Source organism: Rutilus rutilus, assembly GCF_951802725.1.
Source record: "Rutilus rutilus genome assembly, chromosome: 17".
Classification (NCBI taxonomy): Eukaryota; Metazoa; Chordata; class Actinopteri; order Cypriniformes; family Leuciscidae; genus Rutilus; species Rutilus rutilus.
In genome coordinates, this window is record NC_140230.1 from 35,948,891 (window position 1) to 35,970,815 (window position 21,925).

Below are 21,925 nucleotides of genomic sequence, written 5' to 3' on the forward strand. Positions count from 1 at the left end.
AATCTCGCTGTGGTCTTGCAGAAACATTTAAGAAACATGTGAGATATTAGAGCTGAGTTTTCACACTCAGTGTTCTGGTTATTTCCACGCTCTTTCAATCCTCATGCTGCATTCTTACCGTTGTTTTTCATTTGACTGTAATTTCTAAAAGAACTGCTCCCCCTCTCTTTTTCTCCCTTTTATCTCTCTCTCTCTCGCTCTCTCTCTCTCTCTCACTCGTTCTCAGCACCTCCTCCTCCTCAGTCTTCAGATTCTTCAGTTGGTGGGCAGGAACTGAGTCAGTAGCTGAAGAAGCCGAGAGCGAGAGAGATAGAGAGAGAGCGAGAGAGAGAGATAGAGAGCGAGAGAGACAGAGAGAGAGAGAGAGAGAGAGAGAGAGAGAGAGAGCGAGGGAGTGAACTGTGTCTGGGTCATCTCAGACAGTCAGAGAGAGACAGGAGAAGGATAGAGGAGCATGTCAGAGGATGTGGTTTTTCTCTGAGCTTGCAGAACATTGCATTGCACACACACACATACTTTGAGCATGACCTAACGGCAGTGTGTGTTCTGCGCTCCGTGAGCTGCCTGTCGCAGGAGGACTGATCCGGGGATCCTCGCTTCTTCTTCTTCTGATTATTATTGTGCCGACACATCCAACGGGAACCGTACCAGAACTCCTGCTTTATTCCTGTGGATCGCGGACTCAAACTTGCAGCGTCTGCGTGTCAAAACCTTCACAACAGGTAAAACCGGTCCGTCTCACTTCTGCGTGTTAGAGATGATGCATGCGAGCTGTCTGTCTGTCTATCTGAGGGGAAAGTTAACACTACAACCGTGCAGGAGATAAAGAATCAATCATGGGAAGCCACAAGCCACAAGTTTGCCACTGTGAGAGGATGAACGTCTTTAACCGTTAACACACACACACGCGCGTGCGCGCGCTCCTGGTAAAGCCTATCTCACAGACCAGTGCTTTAGTTTGAGTCACATGTACAGAGTGTGATGCTGACAGGAGACACACACTCACCTTCAATGCCGGACCGCTGGAGAGAAGGGTTTCCTCGGCACTTTATTTCAGGTGTTTGTATGAAAGCACAGGATTTACTTTGAATTCAGTGCAAAAAATGATGCTCTTCCTCAGTATTTTACTCTTGTTTTCACAAATATCTAAACATTCCTAAATCAAGATGCATTTGCTGCAGAAGCAGAATGGCGATATTAATGTTTGTGCTTAAAACGTGACCAAATATCTGCCAATGGGGTCAGAAAAACAAACTTGTGTTCCCTTTAAATTCTGACTCCATTGGCAGATATTTGTTCTTGTTTTAAGCCTAAAGTCACTTCATTTTGATCAATTTCTCATTAAACAAGACTTAATAACTTCAGCCATTCATCAGAAAAATACATATGAAGCCAAAAATACACCGAAAGCGAAAATGCTGTGTAATGTAGAACAACCTGAAGATATCTGATGTTTAAAGTCAGCATGAAATAAAAATTCATCTATTTCATCTGATTCATGTTATTGATCTTATTGTGAACAATTCATTTGTGCACATTTCATTTTTTTAACATGTTTTTTGACTCATTAGTTTAAATCAAACTCAGTCTTCTGGTGATGCACAGTATGTTGAACTTCACCATTCATTTAGTCCGCTTAAACCCCGCCCCTTCAGATCCGCCTCCATCAATCAACAACCGATGCAAGTCCCATTTCTACTATTTTCTTTGTTTCACTTGGATGTACGTCACAGTATGGAAGAAAAACATCGGTTACTACTTCCGTTACATCGCGACTTTAAATCCAGCTACTGTTGTGCGATCACAGTTTTGGACCAATGAGATTTCACTGGAGGCGGGGCTTTCTTTCGCAAAGCTGCAGAAATAAAAAGACGTACAAGACATAGCCTACAAATAGACTTTTTAAACCTTGATTTTGCACAAAAATCTCAGGGAATGTTAGTTTATGCTTATTTATAAAATGTATATTTATCATATAGCCTATTATATATTATGCAACAAAGTTTTAGTTTTAGTAATTGTTTGTGCTTAAGTCATTTAAATATATATATATATATATATATATATACATATATATATATATATATATATATATATGTAGCTTTAATATATTTTTATTTCAGTTTTAGCTATTTTAGTACTTTAGCTTACACTGATTTATTTCAGTTATTTACCAAGGCAACATTTCTAATTTTCTTTTAAGTTTTTCATCTAATATTTATTATTATTTTTTATTTCAGCTTTATTTTAATTACCGAAAACAACTTTTAAAGGGGTGGTATAATGCCCTTTTCACAAGATGTAAAATAAGTCTCTGATGTCCCCAGAGTGTGTGTGTGAAGTTTTAGCTCAAAATACCCCACAGATATTTTTATATCGCATGTGAAAATTGTCACTTTTTGAGGGTGAGCAAAAACGCACCGTTTTGTGTCTGTCCCTTTAAATGCAAATGAGCTGCTGCTCCCTGCACAGGGGGCGGAGCTTCAAGAGCTCGTGTTCTTTTATCTCACACACACATGCACTGAACATTTCAAACACTTTTAGCCTTTTATGTTCAAACCGGAGTCAGACAATGATGGAGAGACTCGAGAAGAAGTGACAACATGTAGAAGCAACAGGACATTTCTGAATGGTTAGTTGATGAATTTATGAAGCTGATGTGTAGTTATCTTCTAGTCATTGATTAGCATATTCTGTCATGATAATCTATAAATCGTGTTCAGGGGGCGGGGTTTATGTAACTTTTAGGGTTTGTGATGTCACTAACCCAGGAGGAATGTGGTGTAGTCTCTACCAGCCGTTTGTTGTAGTCCTTAAAAAGCGATTTCTTTAAAAGCAAATATCTCCCTTTGCTTTGAGCTTTGAGCGTCGTAACTTTGCAGATGTTGTTTATGCTCAAACAGCAACATTACACACTAACTAAAGTTAGAAAAGTAAAATCATAATCAACCACCCCTTTAATAGTTTTAGTTATTTATTTTGCAATAACAACACTGGCTTTTAAACATTTTTGTCACATTAAATTGCATGTATCATCATCTTAGGAAAAAAAAAATAGCTCTTTATACATTTTATGGCATACTGATCAAATAACAAGTCAAGAAAAGGTTAAAAACCAAGTAGAGTGCATTGCATTGTTGCATACTCTGTTATGTACTGCACAATTTGTAAAGTATTCCATACATACCAATAGAAAATGTGCACACTGTGCACAGTATGCATAATAAATCCTGAAAGACTATTAGTATGTTAGTATGCTAATCTATTGTTGCTAGTAGGCGGTCCAGCTGTCGCTCATATTGCCAGAAATTGCCAACTCTCTCCTTGTAAATGAATCTCCTTACGCCAACTCTCTCCTTACGGACGCAAATCGCTCTCATTGTGAACGGCCTTTAAGAAAGGAATGTAAGAAAAGAGAAGAGAGGAGGCAAACTGTCATTAATCAGTTCCAGACGCCTCAGGAATCGACACACAGAGCCGCTGTTGTCCTGGAGGAATCTGTGCATCATATCACGGGCTCGTGCCCTCCGACCCCGCGCGTACCCGCTCTTCGGTGTCATATGTGCATCAGCTGGAACATTTTATCAGCTCAGAGGGAAAAAATACAAAAACTCAATTTTGTACATTTTTGGAAAACATTATGAGTGGTGTGCAAAAGTTGCAGACGTGATGCTATGGTGTTTATGGGTGTGTGTGGGGTTTCTAAGGGTACAATTACACGATAATGATGTACTAAAACCGAAAACGTACAGATGACAATGTCAAAACGATCCCTGTTCACATGAAAACGGCTAAAAAAAAATCACTGTATTCTGCTGCCATGCCAGTAGATGGCGATGTCACTTTGTAAAGAAACACTATGCGCCGGTAGACTGAACACATAATATGCGTGCATGATGTTACCGTTTTATGGAAGCTTGTTTCCACCACAGAATAAAAAATAAAAAAGGTAATTGCGACTTTTTATCTCACAATTCGGACTTTTTTTCCTCACAATTACGTGATATAAACTCGCAATTATGAGAAAAAAAGTCAGAATTGCGAGAAAAAAGCCAGAATTGCGAGATATAAACTATAAAAAAAGTCAGAATGAGAGAAAAAAAGTCAACATTTCTAAATATAAACTCACAATTGCAAGAAAAAAAGTCAGAATTGCGAGAAAAATTTAATTAATTAATTTGTTTTATTTAGTGGTGGAAACAAGGTTCCATATGGTTTTCACAAATTCGTGTTTTTGTAGTTTACAAGGAGACAATAACGGTATAGTTTTCAAAATCTTGCGCTTGCCGTTTCCAAAAGTTTGCATTTTCAGGCCCCCAAAACGCTGTCGTCGTGCCAAAACCCATAAAGAGTCTTCTGTTTTTAGTTTTAATTTCCAGTTTTAATGTCCATTATTCAATTAGAACTACAAACACACAAAAAAAACGTGTTAAAAAACTACAAGCATGGCAGATGTGTGAGAACAATGGTTAAGGGGTTTGAGTAATTAATAATCAGCATCTAAACTGCCAAAAAATATATTTATTCAATATTATCCGCATCATATTTCATCTGCGACCGCATTGTGAACTTTTATAACGATACGTTTGCATAATGATGCATTTAAAAGATCATGACCAAACACATGAGGAGAGTCTCTCCGCATGACTGGCGGATTAACGGCTGCTTTTTCTCCAGTATGGCAGGAAATTAAATAAAAGTGAATGTGGAGGATTTTAACTGTGATGAGATGATTGACAGGGCAGTTTAAACGTTGACAGCAAAATATGAAATTATGAAGAAGTAGTTTGTCCCAAAGCTTGCCTACTCTCAAATGTATTGACTTCTTCTCCACAAAAACACTACATACTTTTAGGGCGTAGTATAAGCAGGCGAACTGTGACGCAGATCTCTCCTGAACCTTTAACTGAGCGTGTTTGAGGGCTTTTTTAAAGGATGAGAATATCATGTATGAATCTGTAATAAGTCATGCGGCAAACTTGTAGATCATTTCTGCAGGTATTTATTCGTATCATCATCATCATCAGGGGCGGTTCTAAGGTCAGTGGATGTTCGCCCAAACTAAAATTGAGTATTTTTATTTAAAGGAATTAATTAATTATAAAAGCGATTTAAGGGAATAAAGAAAAAGAAAGGCTTATTGTATTAGTGAAATAATTTTAACTATTTGCAAATAAAAATTTATTTTTAATTATGCATGCATTCTCTCTAAATGAATCAAGAAAATTATAGCATATTTTCAATTCAAATTTGAGTCATTGTCGGTAGTTGAACATTTCTATTGTAAAACTGTCAAATATAAAACGTTTATCTACTTACATTTTACCAGGCATTCGTTCACTTCTTTAATCATTTTGACATTGATGAGCGAGACCGCTGAACTTTTAGTCTAAGTCTTCCTAACAACAAACCGAGCGCTGCGTAGTGGAGCGCATCAGAGCAGCGTCAAGAATATCAAGTATATTGCAGTGAATCTCTTATCTGCATTTTAAGTTTATTGCCAATAAAAATGACAGGTTTGCGAAAGTGTAGAACTCGGTGAGCTCGCGCAAAACACATCTTCAGCACAGCGACACATTTAAACGCCTCTGATTGGCCGATGCGTTCAACAGACATGTCTGTGATTGGCTACAATGCTCAACGCTGCAAAAGCACGTCGTAAGTACCTTTAATGCAAAGGGGAAAATATAAATAAAACTGTAATATGCACTTTTCATGATAAGGTAATCGCGGCTGCTGTAATATTAATCACATTTGTTTTTCTGATTAATTGTTTTGCTCTATGAGAAAGACGAGGTAAAAAACATTCGGGGCTTAAGCCTCCTTAGCCCAGGCCTAGCGCCGCCCCTGATCCTCATCATCGGCAGCTTGTCTGGCGTGTTAGGAATATGATTAATTCACATGAAGCACAATATTTTGCTAACCTAATTGGGACAGAGAACCCTCTCCAGTGCTCAATTAAATCTCATTTAGATAATTGGAACGTGCATTTGAATCGTATTGTCCCCTTTTACTACAGTCTTCTCAAACGCTGAATCAGGACAGGCTCTGGTCTGAGAACAGAGAGAAGACGTTCACCTTCTCCTGTGATTAGACAGCCTTACAAATCAGATGTCACATCCGCTGGCGGCGCACTTCTCCTCGGCGGAGTCGCTGGAGGAGATGAAACACACTTGATGGAAGATGAATGCTGATTTCTGTTCTTCTCCTGCGCGAGCTGCCGCTTTGAAGGGATTACGTGTGAAGATTAGGTTCTTCCCTCGTGTCGCAGCGTCGAGCTCCTGCCACATGTATTCAGGCCTCTGGCGATGCCTAGACACAACAGAGAACCGTCAAAGCGGGAAATATGCAAGCGCTGCAGGAAAACACACACTTTCTGTGTTCAACAGGCCACGGAATAAAGCATCTTTAAAACGTCTTCAAGACTCGTCGACTCGCTTGCTGAATACAAGTATTAAAGGGTTAGTTCACCCAAAAATTCGGTCAGTAATTACTCTCCCTCGTGTTGTTCCAACCCCGTAAGACTTTCGTTCATCTTCGGGACACAAATTAAGATATTTTTGAGAGCTATGTTATTGAAACTTGTCGGCCCAGAAAGTTAGTAAAGGCAATGTTCAAAATAGTCTTTGTTGAAAAACCCTTTTCACAAGATGTAAAATAAGTCTCTGATGTCCTCAGAGTGTGTGTGTGAAGTTTCAGCTCAAAATACCCCACAGATATTTTTATATCGCATGTTAAAATTGTCACTTTTTGAGGGTGAGCAAAAACACACCTTTTGTGCGTGTCCCTTTAAATGCAAATGAGCGGCTGCTCCCGGCACAGGGGGCGGAGCTTCAAGAGCTCGTGTTCTTTTACCTCACACACACATGCACTGAACATTTCAAACACTTTTAGCCTTTTATGTTCAAACCGGAGTCAGACAATGATGGAGAGACTCGAGAAGAAGTGACAACATGTAGAAGCAACAGGACATTTCTGAATGGTTACTTGATGAATTTATGAAGCTGATGTGTAGTTATCTTCTAGTCATTGATTAGCATATTCTGTCATGATAATCTATAAATCGTGTTCAGGGGGCGGGGTTTATGTAAATTTTAGGGTTGGTGATGTCACTAACCCAGGAGGAATGTGGTGTAGTCTCTACCAGCCGTTTGTTGTAGTCCTTAAAAAGCCATTTCTGTAAAAGCAAATATCTCCCTTTGATATAACAGCAACATTACACACTAACTAAAGTTAGAAAAGTCAAATCATAATCAACCACCCCTTTAAGAAAAGAGACTGAATGCTTTCTTCAACACACTCACTGAAAACAGTCTCACACTCTCGCACAACATGCTGTCGCACATATGGGCGTCGGGGAGGGTGGTGCGAACAAATTCTCATTCGTTTTTAAAAATAAACTTCTTTATTGGCTTCCAAGAAGAATTTGAAAGATTCCATGGAATCTTTTCATTGCACAAATTGTTCTAAAAAAAAATAAAAAAAAAATTATTCCTTCTTTTGGGAACAAACAGTTCTTCTTTTATGACCTTGTATAACAAGTGTAGTCAAAATATGTTTATTTTTCGAATTATAAAAAAGTTTATTCAAATGTGAACATGTAACGCCTGTTTTTAGGATAATACAACGAGTTAAATACTTGAGGTAATTCTAGGACATGAACGTAAAGATTATTCATAACAAATGAAAAAATCTGACAATGTCACTTTAAGTTCAGAACAAAAGACTCAAAACAATAAAACCAATATTATAAAACAGATCAATCATTTAAAACTGAGGCTCTGCATTAAACGCTTCATGCTTCATAAGTTCTTTGTGTGCATTTCTACATTATCGTTTCTTTGTTTACGCACAAATAAATATAAAGCATCCCGTCTACTCATAATAACCACATACAGTAGCGGACAGGACAAATCTTCACCCTTTATTCAAATAATATTATTAATATTTTTTTAAGCATATTGCATATTTGTGCTTTTATTTGTAATGATAACATGCAAAAACAAGAGAGAACCTACAAAATATTAATATCTGATTATCTTGTAGTCAATGCATCCTGTCAGCTTTTTATTTTTCTATGCATTTATTTATTTTGTTTTGTTTTTTTGCATGGTAAAATAAAAACCTGTATCTTTAGTATAGTGTTTTGTTCTTCACTCACATTTAAAATATATAAAAATATATATATAAATGGTGTAATCGAACTTGTAGAGTCATTAAAAACAAATATCACTTTTGGACAGTCTAGCAAAAGCATCACAGCTATGTAATAAAGAAAATGATATTTGTCTTGTAAAATGAAATGGCATATAAAACAAATTAGAATCAGAGAAAGCCAGAGAAAGGAAAGACGAGAGAGAATATGAGAGAGAATCTCAAAGAAAGCGAATAAAGGGAGAGATATTGCTCTCTTTTCTTCTCGTGGGTATGAAATGGTTGTCAAGGGGCCCGTTCCCATGGCGATCGCATCCGCTGCGTCTGGTTCCAGCGCGTCTGTGCCGAGACCTTGGACGCCGAGCGGACGGTTCTCCAGGTTCATGCTGAACAAAAGAGAAAGAGAGGGAAAGTGTCCCTCCGCCCTCTGATTTACAGAGACGGTGTCTAGATTGGGTTCAGTCTATATCTGTGGCTGTTAGTGTACCTTTATTTCCCGGATTATTCATAAGCAGTGTCCGGGAACACACGCCGGGCAGGAGCTTGTATAGGGACATAAAGTACGAACGCTTTATGCCCAAGACACCAATTAACCCCCATTTTTGTCTAAATTATGCGGTGACATTTTGTTTCTCTTTCCCCGGGAAATGCGTCCCCAGAGTAAAACATGGTGTTTGTGCATCTTCACCCCAAAGCAAAAGTGGGTACACACTACACACTATATTCTGCACGAGTCTTTGGAAGGCGTTTAGGGAACACGGCATTATTTCCTGCAAACCTTCGCCTCTGCCCTGTAGTTCACTCACTGTCAGAAATAGGGGTACAGTAGGAGTCCATTTCTGTCCCCCAAGGTGCAATCTACACTAATGTACCCCATAGGGCTTATTATTGGACCTCAAGGTACATATATGGACCTTTTTGAGGGTCAAAAAGCATTAAAAGATGCATATATGCACCGTTTCCTTTAAAGGTTAAGGTACAATATTGTACCCTTGAGCCATCGTACCCCTAAAGGTACAATTATGTACTTTATTTTCTGAGAGTGCATGTTTGAAACGCTCCCCAAATTATTCTATTAAATTATTTCAGTTCTTATACATGATAATTTTTGCTGCATCTTTGATAAATTAATTAGAAGTTTTTGCTGAATGATCAGCAATACAGAAAATATTGACATTGCCATTTGCCGCACCACAACGGAATTATCCTAATGCATTTTCCAGTTGTGGAATTTGTATAGATAGCTTATGGATAGTGTTCATAACAATATAATTATATTTATGCATAAATAACACAATTATGATTTGTATTTCTTGTTTAAGGCAAAAATGTACATGAGAGTGTTTTATGGAAAGGGCGAGACAATCAGCAAGTTCAATCAATGAAAGAACTTGCCTCAATCTATTTTGAGTCCCAAATATTAATTAAATACAAGAAAAAATGATTGTACTTGTATTTAATTAACCTATGGGACTTTAAATTGATTATATATTCCCTTATTTGTCTTTTTTAACCCTCTGGTGCTCTTCGGTCAAAAACGTTTTGTTTTTTAGAATTTTTTACTTTATCGCAATCGTACGAAACTTGGTAAAGGTTTTGGCACTTGCTATCTGAACACACACACACACACACACACAAAAACCCATAGAGATGATTTGAAAAGGTTAAATGGTCCTGAAACTTGTCAAAACTTATATAGTTCGCAGTCAAAAATGCCATTGTTCGCACTAATTTCCTCTAGTGGAAGCGTTTGGTACTGCGGCCAAACAAGATCTTAATCAAAGCTCATTTTTTTGAGATATCAACCTAAAATTTGGAACACAACTTGTTTAGATTCATGGCTTTGATTGTCTCACAGTTTTAGAGTAAAAAGTGTTTGTGGAAAATATATATTTCATATAAAGTATTTTAGTGCATTTTTCATAACAATAAATGTACAATTATTTTCGTTAGTTCACTTTTTAAAACTTTTTTCACTTCAGCAATAATCTGCCAAGTGTCTTCTTTATGAAGATGATAAACTCCAGTCTGTGATCAGAAGCGGTCAGGATTTATGAAAGTTTAAGTTGGAAATTTCGTTTTCAGGTCTATGCTCAAAAAGTGAATAAATGGATTATATCTACTGTATAAATATAATTTAGTACCATAAAATCCCCTAAAAAATACAAAATATTAAATAAATAAAAACATTATGAAACAAAAATATAGTACATTAATTTCATTGTAATTTAAAAAAAAAAACGGTAATTTTTGACTGACACACAAAGAGGGTTAAGAAAAAATAAGTTCAGGCCAGTTCCCATTATACATTAATACTATGATGCTTTGATGGTGCTTTTTGGATCTGTTCTCCTCTTCAAGCGTGTCCACATTCCCCCACAATGCCCTGCTCAGGTGAGGGTCTTTGTTGAGTCCAGGACGTCCAGGAAGGAAGGAAGGAAAAAGTCCAAACAGGGAGACTGTCTCATTCCCACCCCAGGAGAGCGTTCGCCTGCTGAACCGACAAAAACACGCGTCAGGAAACACTGCCGTGCAGAGGTTTGCCTTATTCGCCACATTAAAGAAAATGGGTCAAAGGAAGAGTTGCAGTTTTCAGTCCCTCTTTCTCTAAACACGAGCCGAACCGCAGCTTTGAAACCGCGACACTGAAGTTTTGTCCTTTGCATGCTAGGCAAGTCAAGTCGCCTTCATTTATACAGCGCTTTTATCAATATAGATTGTTTCAAAGCAGCTTTACAGTAATAATAGGAGATTACAGTAACAGATTGTTTAGGCTTTACAGCAGCTCTAGAATAAAGTTATTGTTGAAGTTAGTTTTTAATTGATTCAGTTATTAACTTGCTTACCGTTCTAATGCAAAACAGAAACTTTTAACGTGTTCTGGCCATTCATTCGCACGAACACAGTGTTCGGTGGCTCGGGTTAGTTATTAAACGAGTCCATCTGAGCAGGGATGATCGTTATAGTCATCAAAGTCGGCTCATCGCTTCTCCCAAATGTGTCTTTGCTGTGAAAATGATCATTTTAACAAACATTTCCTGTGGCGTCTGATATAAGATGCCTTGCTGAACAAATGAACGCTCATCAACAGTGCCTGACTTTCTCTCCGCCACAAGGAGACAATTTTACACTATGAAGAGTCAAGACACATTTATTTCTATAGCGCTTTTTACAGTACTGAGTGTTTCAAAGCAGATTTACAGAGATAACAGGAAAATAATGCAACAAAGTTTGTTTCCAGAAGAAGAAATAGCGTCACAGTCCAGCTTAAAGGGATACTTCAGCATTTAGCATTAAGCTTTGTATCAGTAGAAAACCTGTAGTATTCTCGAATTACCGTGCTTCCCACCCTCATGTCCCCCTGAGACCAGAGATTTATGTATTTTTTGTCTGGAAAAAATCCTCCGATGACGCAAAAATCATCATTTTGCGTCATCTGAGGATTTTTTGTCCAGAGGCGAGAGACTCCAGCCAGTAGGAGGCGCTGTCCCGCATGTCCTCAACCCGCCCATAGGGGGATCTCACTCACAGAATGTACACACAGTGTCAGCCATCTTTCTTTGGAAGCTAAGCTAGCAGGCTCTTGCTCTGTGGAGAAAGCTGAGTAGTAGGGGTTAACATCCTCTTTTTCCCGGACATGTCCGGCCGTCGAGATCGTCCAAAATGTCCGGGATTCGGCTTTTGCTTTCCGCAGTCGCCACTCATTGTTTACATGCACACCTTTTGTTTCAATCGAACTGGATTCATTCCGATTGGTGAATCTGAGTGTTAGTGTTTACATGAACGCTAAACAAGTGATCGGTTGATGTGCGTTTTAACATTGCTAAGAACATTCCCGTTCCTCCGTTAGAGATACAAGACCGGTGCGTCTCAGTAATCACACCACCGGCCTCTCGTCGTTCTCCCGCGACCCCTCAGCCTCGTCCTGCTCGCCACAGTAAACATGATGAATGGCGACTGTAGAACGCAAAAGCCGAATCCCGGACATTTTGGGCGATCTCGAAATCCCGGGCAGACTCGTCACGGAGACTCACGATAAAACGGCGTCTTTTAAGTTTCGAGTCAACTAGTAGCCTAGCCTAGTTGTTTAAAGGTGAACTAAGTAACTTTTTTACCTTAACTGAACAGCTTCGGAGTCATTGGAATGGTTATATTACTTATTTCGGGTTGAATGGTGGTCGTTTCGCACCCCCCTGGTGCCCCTGAGCGGAAAATCCGCACTTGCAACTTTGGGGTGGCGGGCCGCCGGCCGCCGCGTCAGGAAGTCTCGCGTGATATCAGGTCTCGCGATGTAAACAATTGCTTTACGGCCAAAAGAAATCTGCTAAAATGCCGTCATTATTGCGCTTCCTCACTGCGCTGTTCGAACCCGAATGAAGAAGACGTTTTAAAGAATGTCCCATCTGCTTTGATGTCGTTGATCTGCTAGCCTCTGGTGTCTGAGAATAGCCAACGAGTTTTTACAACAGTGTTGTCAAATATCTATTCCGAAGCTGTGGGGGAGCTCTAGAGAGAAACCTGCGAGCAAAAAGCGAGAATACGGCGAAGAAATCCCGAAGTTACTGAATGCAGCTTTAACTGCGCGCTCTTACTGGTAGGCGTGGCTTGGGAGTGGCCTCGTAGGGCAGCGAAGCAAGTGCATTCTGGGAGTTGTAGTCTTTCATCCACATAAGCCAAAAATACATTGTCTGGCTTTTCTCAGTCTAGAAGGCACCAACTTCTAAAATAATGTCACATTTACTACATAAATGACCCATTTTAAATACACGTTCATCTTTCCAGAGGTAAAGTATCCCTTTAAGTAAGTTCAGTGATGGTTCATTTTTGTTGTAAAAAGTTATTAATTTAGTTCATTTATATATATCTATAGCCGCTCTGTCATCATCCAGCTCAGTTCAGTTCTTGTATAATAGTGTCAATGCAGGCAGATCAATAATATTGTTGAATATTACATTAAATGTCCCCCAACTAAGCAAGCCAAAAGCCAATGGCACAGAAGAGTCAGTGTTTTTGGCCTGTCGTGTGTGTGTGTGTGTGTGTGTGTGTGTGTGTAACAGTACACTGGAAGTGAACTCCTCTCTGTCAGTCTCCGGTGCTGAGGGAGCGGTTGCCAGAGAGAGGCAGATCTGCCAAAAGCTGGAAGCGTGAAGCAGAACCTCAGGGAGGGAGTAGCTAGTCTCTCTGAAATCATAAACATCTCCCACTTCCTCCGCCGGCTCTAAAAATACCTTCCCGCCTCGTTTCATGCACAGCCTCCCCTCCCCGTATCAGCCATGCAAATATCAGACCCTCCAACCAACTCTGTTTTCCCCGCGTATCGCAGCGGTTTCTCTCTCCGATCGCGCACACGCTTAGCCTGTTGCCTCCAGAGAGCGCGTGTCTGAGCTCAACACATGCAGAGATGTCTGGGAGAAACACTTTGTGCTGGTTGTCATGTCAAAGACGGATATTTTTGGGGCAGTCTGTTGTTTTTCCAACTGATGGACCGATATCAGAAAAGAGTGGGTTTGGGAATCGGATACTTGTTAACTCTTATCGATTCCTTTGTGAGCATTTCAATATGACTTTAAACCATTCAGAAGCTGTTGTCTGTGCTGCACGTGTATCAGTATATTGGATCCGTGCAGCTCTTAAAGGGACAGCGCTAATATTCCTGCCGTCTCTATAATAACACTAATCAAACAACAAAAGTTCTTTTTTTAACCCTTTTAAACCGGCTGTGTCGTCGCCGACACACACCAGCAAGCTTCATTTTACCGTAACTCTTCAACCGTTTGCACTATCAAAACCATTCAAATGGCCCCTGACAGTAGACAACATGTGCTTTTCGGATGTGCAAAGTGCAATATACGGCTTATTACGGTAATTTCATGCTTTCCGTCAGCAAATGACAGCAGCTTTCTGGCAGCGCGGGAAGGAAGGATTTGAACAGAGATACGAAGCGCGGCAGGCTAGAGTGTTTTGGATTGCATAAAATAATAAAAGAAACGAACAAATACATGGCGAATGAAGTGGTGGACAGCAGAAGAGGGGATTGGGATGATTTTTGATGAAACTTGGGAGGCGGATGGCCGTTATACTCTTTCATGCATCTTAGCATGTGGTGTGTGCATGTGTATGTGTGTGTGCCTATGTATGCATGCATTTGTATATGTGTGTGTGTGTATGAAAAAAAGTGTCCTAAATGAAAACTGTGCAACCCAATGTCACAAAAAAGACTTGTATATGTATTATAGTTCACATGATTTTTTTTTGTGTCTATTTGAATTCTATTTACAAACTCACCACACAGTAATGGTCAATAACTAACTAAATAATTTTATTAAAGCTAATTTTTTTTCTGAAAAAGATGACACCTTGCACATGAAGATATCACATTGTTTTAGAATTTTACAGTCAAAAAAATCTAAATATGTGAAAAACACCTATTTTAGCTTCAGGTTCTAAAGGGTTAATTGAGTGCTTACTTGTCTTTAATAATGCTTGACATTTATATTAGTTTGGCTAGTTGTTCTTCTATGGTGCTTTTAAAGCACAGGCAAACGTTCCTTGTGTAAGTGTTCTTTAGCATGTTGATTTTTGTTCATGATATTCAGCTACAATAAGCAATAAGACTAAATGTGAATGATATCTAAGGCAGTTTTATTTTTATTTTTTTACCTTATTGTAATCTAAATTAGGAATCAATAAGAATCGGAATCGATAAGCAGTAAATGTTAAAATTTAAACGACACCTAACCCTAAAAAAGCAGTAATTGAAAGCGAGCTTTTAACCATAACAATAAAGATATAGTTCTAAAATTTGCAGAGTTCAGACCACAACTAACGATAACGGCACTGTGAAATTATATAGTTGGAATCACTTTCCGAATAAATAATTTTTCTGCTGATATTGACAGCCAATCAGAATCCATCCTGCTTTAAAGAGCTATTTAAAGCGACAGACGACAAACGTGCAGCGTGTGCAAGAATAACCGGAGTGATATCAGCTGGTGTGGATGCTAATATAGTTATCGTTATAGTTATAACTGTGAACGGGTCTTTACTGTTAACACTAAATCCTCTTTGAAAGGCAAAAACATTCAGGCCGTAAATCAAAATCGCCACTTTACTTTTGAATGCATGTTTCTGGTCTTATTGTGCACAATTAAATAATATATGATGATAAAATAATCCAAAAAATAATCTTGTTACCTTTTATCACTTATTATTCACTTTTCAACCCTTTCCTTGTGACTCAATTCTGATACACTACTGTTTGTACTGTAAGTTTGGGATCGGTATGATTTATGAATCTATATTCCTGTGATCAAAGCTGAATATTCAGCATCATTACTCCAGTCTTCAGTGTCACATGATCCTTCAGAAATCACTCTAATATGACGATTTGATGCTCAAGAAACATTTATGATTATTATCAATGTTGAAAACTGATTATTTTGGGGGAAACCATAATACATTTTACAAATACATAAACAGAAAGTTCAAAAGAACAGCATTTCCTTGAAATAGAAATCGTATATAACAAATATTTTTGCCTTTATTTTTAAATAGATGCTGAGTAAAAGTTTCAACTTTAAGTATCAAACCCACATTTTTGGAAAGGTAGTGTATGTATCGCCCACTTTTCCCTTTTCCCGGTGGATGAAATGTCCCACTTTACAATTTATTCTCTTAAACAATAAAGGTTCTTTATTGGCACCGATGGTTCCATAAAGAACCTTTACCTTCCATGGAATCTTTTACATCCACAAAAAAAGGTTCTTTATCCGCATTATTCCTGCGCCCCATGACGCTTTGCGCGAGTTATGGCTGTAACTTCCTTTAAGCTGCAAACAATCAGTGAAACTCTCGCTCTATGAACGCAATGCATTAAAAAAAGTGTCACAACGAGATGACATAATCTACTCACCCTTCAACCATCGAACATTAAAAGGAAATTTAAAAGTGTAAAAGCTTCAACAAGGCACTTTCAACAGACCAAATAACCCCCAAAGCGCGTAATATGTAGTCATATATATCTGTATTATGTAACTTATGTTGCCTTAATCAAAAATGTTCATTAACTTCAGCATTACGTGATACTATTTCAAAGTGATTTCCGTCATTTTGACAGATTTGCATTCCAGTGAATTATTAATGGCATATATCGTACATTAAATTCGGGAGAACCAACCACAGATGTGCAGTATATGTTGTCCTTTTTCATACTTTTACAGCAGATTGCAAAGGGAAAAAAGAAAAGAATCACGAGGAAAAGAAAGCAGCGACTGAAAAGAGCTCTTGCCGTAGATATTCTTGTTATAACGTCACGTTAAAATACCAAGTATAACGTTATTCTCATGATGTCTGAAAATAAATCATGAAGGGAAATTGACGGCTCATCCAGTCAAACTGACGACCAGCTTTATTTGTAGGGAAATCTTATGATTTGAAATGATTCGTTTCAGCCTTTTTGAATGGAAGTTCCCCAAACCGGAAGTGCCGCCCATGATTAAAAACGCAGTGAGCTCGTCAGGAATAAGGTGGATAATGGGAAAAGGTTCTTTAGAATATTAAAAGATTCTTCACACTAAGAAAAACTGCCGACTGAAAAGTACGTTGGGGAACCAAAATGGTTCACTTCAAAAACACGACTTTAGCGCTTGAAATACATCAGATTACAACATTAAAAAGGGTTGCGCGCGCCGAAAAAACTCTACAACTCAAAAATATTCCCGCATCTCAAATCCAATTGCTGATGCATGACTGTTGCACTCCAGATGTCATCTCCCCCGATTGGATTCAGCCACGGATAGCCAAACGCATCCATTCATGTCCATGTCACAAGAAACAGTGATTCCTATGACAGCGTTCATACATCTGCATGGCCTCTCGTCTGGGTCCTAATTAAAGCTGCTCTCGCTGGATCTGCCGGCATTATCCCGACTCCTAATGAACAATCTGCTTGATTTTCTGTGATTGATTCTCACCTTTTCATCCGAGCGGTTCACCTCATTAACAGTGTATTCTCGGCCGTCGCCGCCTCTCGGATGATTCGTCCGGCCGCTGTAATTAGACAGGAGCATAATAGAGAGTATTCTTCATCAACAGCCCACCCCAGGTTTAATCAGCTGGTCACAATGGGATATTACCTGGACTCCTCTGATCCGCTGGCGACTGTCGACGCTTGTCACTTTAGATTTGGAGACGGGGGTGTTTGGCTGTCGAACAGAGAGCACTTTTGGCCTCTCAGTGGCTGGACGTGTTAATTCCCAGCCTGCCAGTTGTGAGATTGGGCTCCAATGATGAGCTGAAATCCTTATTTATTTATTTATTTATTTAGTAGGCTAATCTAGTGTTCTCTTAATTGGGTCTTTTTCTGCTCTCTACAAGCACGGGATGAGGCAGTTCTGGAAAACAGCAGTTTACCGTATTTTGCTGCGCACACAGAAGCAAATTAAGGTCTACGTGAGAAAATAGACAGATCTATGGAAGCTTGTTTCCCAACAGAATAAAACATTTTAAAGGATACTTGCGACTTTTTCCTTACAATTCTGACTTTATAACTCGCAATTCTGACTTTATAAATCGCAATTCTGACTTTATAACTCGCAATTCTGACTTTATAAATCGCAATTCTGACTTTATAAATCGCAATTCTGACTTTATATCTCACAATTCTGACTTTATAACTCGCAATTCTGACTTTATAACTCACAATTCTGACTTTATAACTCGCAATTCTGACTTTATAAATCGCAATTCTGACTTTATAACTCGCAATTCTGACTTTATAACTCGCAATTCTGACTTTATATCTCACAATTCTGACTTTATAAATCGCAATTCTGACTTTATATCTCGCAATTCTGACTTTATAAATCGCAATTCTGACTTTATAACTCGCAATTCTGACTTTATAACTCGCAATTCTGACTTTATAACTAGCAATTCTGACTTTATATCTCACAATTCTGACTTTATAAATCGCAATTCTGACTTTATAACTCGCAATTCTGACTTTATAACTCGCAATTCTGACTTTATAACTCGCAATTCTGACTTTATAAATCGCAATTCTGACTTTATATCTCACAATTCTGACTTTATATCGCAATTCTGACTTTATAACTCGCAATTCTGACTTTATAAATCGCAATTCTGACTTTATAACTCGCAATTCTGACTTTATATCTCACAATTCTGACTTTATATCTCGCAATTCTGACTTTATAACTCGCAATTCTGACTTTATAACTCGCAATTCTGACTTTATAACTCGCAATTCTGACTTTATAACTCGCAATTCTGACTTTATAACTCGCAATTCTGACTTTATAAATCACAATTCTGACTTTATAACTCGCAATTCTAACTTTATAAATCACAATTCTGACTTTATAACTCGCAATTCTGACTTTATAACTCGCAATTCTGACTTTATATCTCGCAATTCTGACTTTATAAATCGCAATTCTGACTTTATAAATCGCAATTCTGACTTTATAACTCACAATTCTGACTTTATATCACGCAATTCTGACTTTATATCTCACAATTCTGACTTTATATCTCGCAATTCTGACTTTATATCTCGCAATTCTGACTTTATAAATCGCAATTCTGACTTTATAACTCGCAATTCTGACTTTATAAATCGCAATTCTGACTTTATAAATCGCAATTCTGACTTTATAAATCGCAATTCTGACTTTATATCTCACAATTCTGACTTTATATCTCGCAATTCTGACTTTATAAATCGCAATTCTGACTTTATAACTCGCAATTCTGACTTTATATCTCACAATTCTGACTTTATATCTCACAATTCTGACTTTATATCTCGCAATTCTGACTTTATATCTCGCAATTCTGACTTTATATCTCGCAATTCTGACTTTATATCTCGCAATTCTGACTTTATAAATCGCAATTCTGACTTTATATCTCACAATTCTGACTTTATATCTCGCAATTCTGACTTTATATCTCACAATTCTGACTTTATATCTCGCAATTCTGACTTTATATCTCGCAATTCTGACTTTATATCTCACAATTCTGACTTTATATCTCGCAATTCTGACTTTATATCTCGCAATTCTGACTTTATATCTCGCAATTCTGACTTTATATCTCGCAATTCTGACTTTATATCTCGCAATTCTGACTTTATAAATCGCAATTCTGATTTTATATCTCACAATTCTGACTTTATATCTCGCAATTCTGACTTTATAAATCGCAATTCTGATTTTATAAATCGCAATTCTGACTTTATATCTCGCAATTCTGACTTTATATCTCGCAATTCTGACTTTATATCTCGCAATTCTGACTTTATATCTCACAATTCTGACTTTATATCTCGCAATTCTGACTTTATAAATCGCAATTCTGACTTTATATCTCACAATTCTGACTTTATATCTCACAATTCTGACTTTATATCTCGCAATTCTGACTTTATATCTCGCAATTCTGACTTTATATCTCGCAATTCTGACTTTATATCTCACAATTCTGACTTTATATCACACAATTCTGACTTTATATCTCGCAATTCTGACTTTATATCTCGCAATTCTGACTTTATATCTTGCAATTCTGACTTTATATCTCACAATTCTGACTTTATATCTCGCAATTCTGACTTTATATCTCGCAATTCTGACTTTATATCTCGCAATTCTGACTTTATATCTCGCAATTCTGACTTTATATCTCGCAATTCTGACTTTATATCTCGCAATTCTGACTTTATATCTCGCAATTCTGACATTATATCTCCCAATTGCGTGTTATAAAGTCAGAATTGCGAGATATAAACATGCAATTCTGAGAAAAAAAGGGTAAAAGATGTTAAATTACTGAATACCTTAAAACACTCAACACCCCCAAAGGATATATTTTTCAAATTATAAGGTCTTTCTTTTCTTTTCATTTCTTTCTCTTTTTTTTCTCTCTCTCCTCGCCTGTTCTTATATTGTTGTTTATCTGTGTTTTGTTTTTGTTTGTTTTTTGGTCGATGTGTGTATTTTGTAGAGTTTCTGTATGTATTTCTGCAATAAAATTTTTTTTTTTTTTCACAATTCTGACTTTATAACATACTATTACGACTTTATATCACGCATTTGTAAGATAAAAAGTCAGAATTGCGAGATAAAAAGTAGCAATTACCTTTTTTATTTTTCATTCTGTGGCGAAACCAAGCTTCACTTTACTCACGGGAAACACCTGAAAAGGAGAAATACATGACCAGAGTTACTTATAATGAAACCGAACACAGAGTCTGTGGAGTTTAGTGGTTTTGTAGTCCTTGTCTATTAGTTTTGAGGACATGTATATAGTATACACATAAACCTTTAGCCGATATACGCAATTACCTCCACTTGTGCCTGACAGACTCATGAACACCGTGCATACTGTGTGTTCTGATTTAAAGTATTGACGACCACAGCATATGAATGTGAATGTCATTATAAAATATGAATATAAAATAGAACGAGCACCTACCAATGACAAGCAATAGCAAGTTGCAAATTATTATGGACTATATTCGTAATAGAGCACTAGCTTGAATACTGTGCAGTATATAATGTATATTACTATTGTTTGAAAATAGCATGTGAAACAGAATGCATTATGCAAATAATTATTATTTCAAACAATAGTTTGTTGTCACATCATGCATGCTTTAAAAAGTGGTGTCTATTATGCTCTTTTGAGTATTACCTGTCATGCAGAGTCAAGTCAAGTCACCTTTATTTCTATAGCGCTTTTTACAGTGCAGATTGTTTCAAAGCAGCTTTACAGAGATAACAGGAAAATAATGCAACAAAGTTTGTTTCTAGAAGAAAATGGCGTCACTGTCCAGCTTATGTTCAGTGATGGTTTATTTTTGTTGTAAAAAAGTTATTAATTTAGTTCATTTATATATATATATAACTCAGTTCAGTTCTCATATAATGGTGTCAATACAGGCAGATCAATAATATTGTTGAATATTAAGTGTCGCCGACTAAGCGAGCCAAAAGCCAGTGTGTAATAGAGTTGTTTGTGAATGTTAAAGATCTGAAAAGTGCACGACAAATTGATTCTGAACTGCTTGAAACGAGTCAGTAATTCCAGTCTCGCTTCCTGTTACAAACCTACGTTACAATGTAACAAATTTGCATAATGCCAGCCTGTGGTCTTGATTGGCTGAACAGCATCTGCTTAGCTCCGCCCTCAGACACTGTAGTGTATCTGAGACTGGAAGAGTTTGGTTTGTGTTGTTCATGTCGAGAAGACGCTGTTTTCTGCTGGCAAAGCAAATCCACTTTGATGCACTTCTAAAGGATTAGGACTCACATTGGAATTGATAAGGAAAAATACGATCATTGTTCATTTCACTGTGTATCAACCGCTGAGAAAGAGCTGAAATTCAGATAGTTTGGTTTCTGATACGCGCTGTAAGCGGCCGACCAATCACAACAGACTGAGCCGTCTGACCAATCAGAGCAGAGCAGCTCTCAGAGAGGCGGAGTTTAGAGAGACTGAATCTTCAAACTAACCGTTTCAGACTCTGAGAAATGAGGAGATGTGGAATGTATATTATGAGAACGTTAAAGTGGTCAGCTCTGGTGTGTTTAATCCTCTGACCGTGTCTCTTTCCTCACAGGATTAAGTCGTCGGGCAGAAATGGGCTGCGGCTTGAGGAAGTTTCGTCAGACGGAAGACAACAGTCCGGGAAAGATTTACTCCACCCTCAAGAGACCGCAGGTGGAGACCAAGATCGGGGTCG

General features: G+C 37.9%; 1 protein-coding gene across 3 annotated transcripts in view; it reads left to right on the forward strand.

Annotated features, from left to right (window-relative positions):
* Positions 1-261: 261 nt before the first annotated feature.
* rftn1b (raftlin, lipid raft linker 1b) overlaps positions 262-21,925 on the forward strand; it is a 123,141-nt gene continuing 101,477 nt past the window's right edge. Inside the window, exons 1-2 of one of the 3 annotated variants that reach the window (XM_084385488.1) lie at positions 262-722; positions 21,803-21,925. The exon at positions 21,803-21,925 is cut by the window's right edge and continues 42 nt beyond it. In XM_084385488.1, coding sequence (XP_084241614.1) covers positions 21,823-21,925 — 103 coding nt within the window. In that variant the 5' untranslated portion in view covers positions 262-722; positions 21,803-21,822. The remainder of the gene's footprint in view (positions 723-21,802) is intronic. The other 2 variants (XM_084385487.1, XM_084385489.1) reach the window with 2 other exon arrangements.